Source organism: Chiloscyllium plagiosum, chromosome 8, assembly GCF_004010195.1.
Source record: "Chiloscyllium plagiosum isolate BGI_BamShark_2017 chromosome 8, ASM401019v2, whole genome shotgun sequence".
In the NCBI taxonomy this organism is placed as follows: domain Eukaryota; kingdom Metazoa; phylum Chordata; class Chondrichthyes; order Orectolobiformes; family Hemiscylliidae; genus Chiloscyllium; species Chiloscyllium plagiosum.
Window position 1 is genome coordinate 92,611,474 of NC_057717.1, and position 2,083 is coordinate 92,613,556.

The 2,083-nt window shown below is 48.6% G+C and overlaps 1 protein-coding gene across 1 annotated transcript in view; it reads right to left on the reverse strand.

Moving 5' to 3' along the window:
- LOC122552353 (adhesion G protein-coupled receptor E5-like) overlaps positions 1–2,083 on the reverse strand; it is a 37,077-nt gene that overhangs the window by 13,880 nt on the left and 21,114 nt on the right. The window contains exons 9-10 of the mRNA XM_043695103.1: positions 1,758–1,824; positions 1,476–1,567 (exon numbers count right to left, since the gene is read on the reverse strand). Of these exons, the coding sequence (XP_043551038.1) occupies positions 1,476–1,567; positions 1,758–1,824 (159 nt within the window). The remainder of the gene's footprint in view (positions 1–1,475; positions 1,568–1,757; positions 1,825–2,083) is intronic.

The following is a 2,083-nucleotide window of genomic DNA, read 5'->3' on the forward strand; positions in this document are numbered from 1 at the left end:
CAGTCACCGGATCCCTCACTCCCTGCTACATTGTTACTCCAGTCACCGGATCCTTCACTCCCCGCTACATCGTTACTACAGTCACCGGATCCCTCACTCCCCGCTACATTGTTACTACACTCACCGGATCTCTCACTCCCTGTTACATTGCTACTACTGTCACTGGATCCCTCACTCCCTGCTACATTTTTACTCCAGTCACTGGATCCCTCACTACCCGATACATTACCACTACAGTCACCGGATCCCTCACTCCCTGCTACATTGCTACTACAGACACCGGATCCCACACTCCCGCTATATTGCTATTCCAGTCACCGGATCCCTCACTCCCTGCTACATTGTTACTCCAGTCACCGGATCTCTCACTCCCGCTACATTGCTACTACAGTCAACGGATCCCTCACTCCCTGCTACATTGCCAATCCAGACACCCGGTCCTTCACTCCCTGCTACATTGTTACTCCAGTCACTGGATCCCAACACGCCCTGCTACATTGTTACTCTAGTCACCAGATCCCTCACTCCCTGCTACATTGTTACTCCAGTCACCGGATCCCACACTCGCGCTACATTGCTACTCTCGTCACCGGATCCCTCACTCACTGCTGCATTGTTACTTCAGTCACCGGATCCCTCACTTCCTGCTACATTGTTACTACAGTAACCAGATCCCTCACTCCCCGCTACATTGTTACTGCAGTCACCGGATCCCTCACTCCCCACTACATTGTTACTACAGTCACCGGATCCCTCACTCCCCGCAACATTGCTACTACAGACACCGGATCCCTCACTACCCGCTACATTGTTACTCCAGTCACCAGATCCCTCACTCCCTGCTACGTTGTTACTACAGTCACCAGATCCCTCACTCCCTGCTACATTGCTACGACAATCACCGGATCCCTCACTCCCTGCTACATTGTTACTCCAGTCACCGGATCCCACACTCGCGCTACATTGCTACTCCAGTCACCGGATCCCTCACTCCCTGCTACATTGTTACTCCAGACACCGGAACCCTCACTCCATGCTACATTTTAATTCCAGTCACCGGATCCCTCACTCCCTGCTACCTTGTTACTCCAGTCACCGGATCCCTCACTCCCTGCTACATTGCCACACCAGACACCGGATCCCTCATTCCCTGCTACATTGCCACACCAGACACAGGATCCCTCACTCCCAGCTACGTTTTTATTCCAGACACCGGATCCCTCACTCCCACGACATTGCAACTCAAGACACTGGATCCCTCACTCCCCATTACATTGCTTCTCCCGTCAGTAGATCCCTCAGGCAGTGAGTACATGTGCAAACAGAACATTAAGTAACCAGTGAGGTGTTCCTTTGTAATATCGGGCTGGCTTCATTCACTGCAGATTTCACATTGCATTGGGAACATTCAACTTCCTGAGACAAGAAAGGGGACCGAAATATTGAAGATAAATTAAAGTTTTAGAAAAACATACCTCACTTTCTTAAAATATGGGACGTCTGTACTGAGCATTGAAAACTTGCCAATCAACTTCCACACAGTGATGATGAAGAACACTGCATTAATCTGCAATTAAGAACATCAGTGCCTGAGACACTCAAACATTTAGCCCTTAAAGCACACTCTGCTATGTAATACCACTGTCTCACTCATTGCCTTTATCTCTCCAAGATGCACTGAATTCGGTTTCTCACTGCTGACCTGTCAGACTGTTAACATGCTTGGGACAAGTCGAAGCTGATTACATTGAACTTACCCCAATAATTGCACAGACTGGTGCCAGGAAAGCCCAGATAAATCCAGAGGTGAGAGTCAACCAGCAACTTGAAGGGAAAGGAAAGTTAGAAATGATTCTCATTGTACAAACTAAATATTCACTGATGGTTTTGTCAGAGAATAAAGCTTCTGCTTTAACTGTTTAGTGCAAACACACACACATTCTCTCTCACACACACACGCACACTCTCTCACACTCACTCACACACACATTCTCTCTCACACACATTCTCTCTCACACTCTCTCACACACACACACTCTCCCACACTCTCACACACACATTCTCTCTCACACTCACACACGCA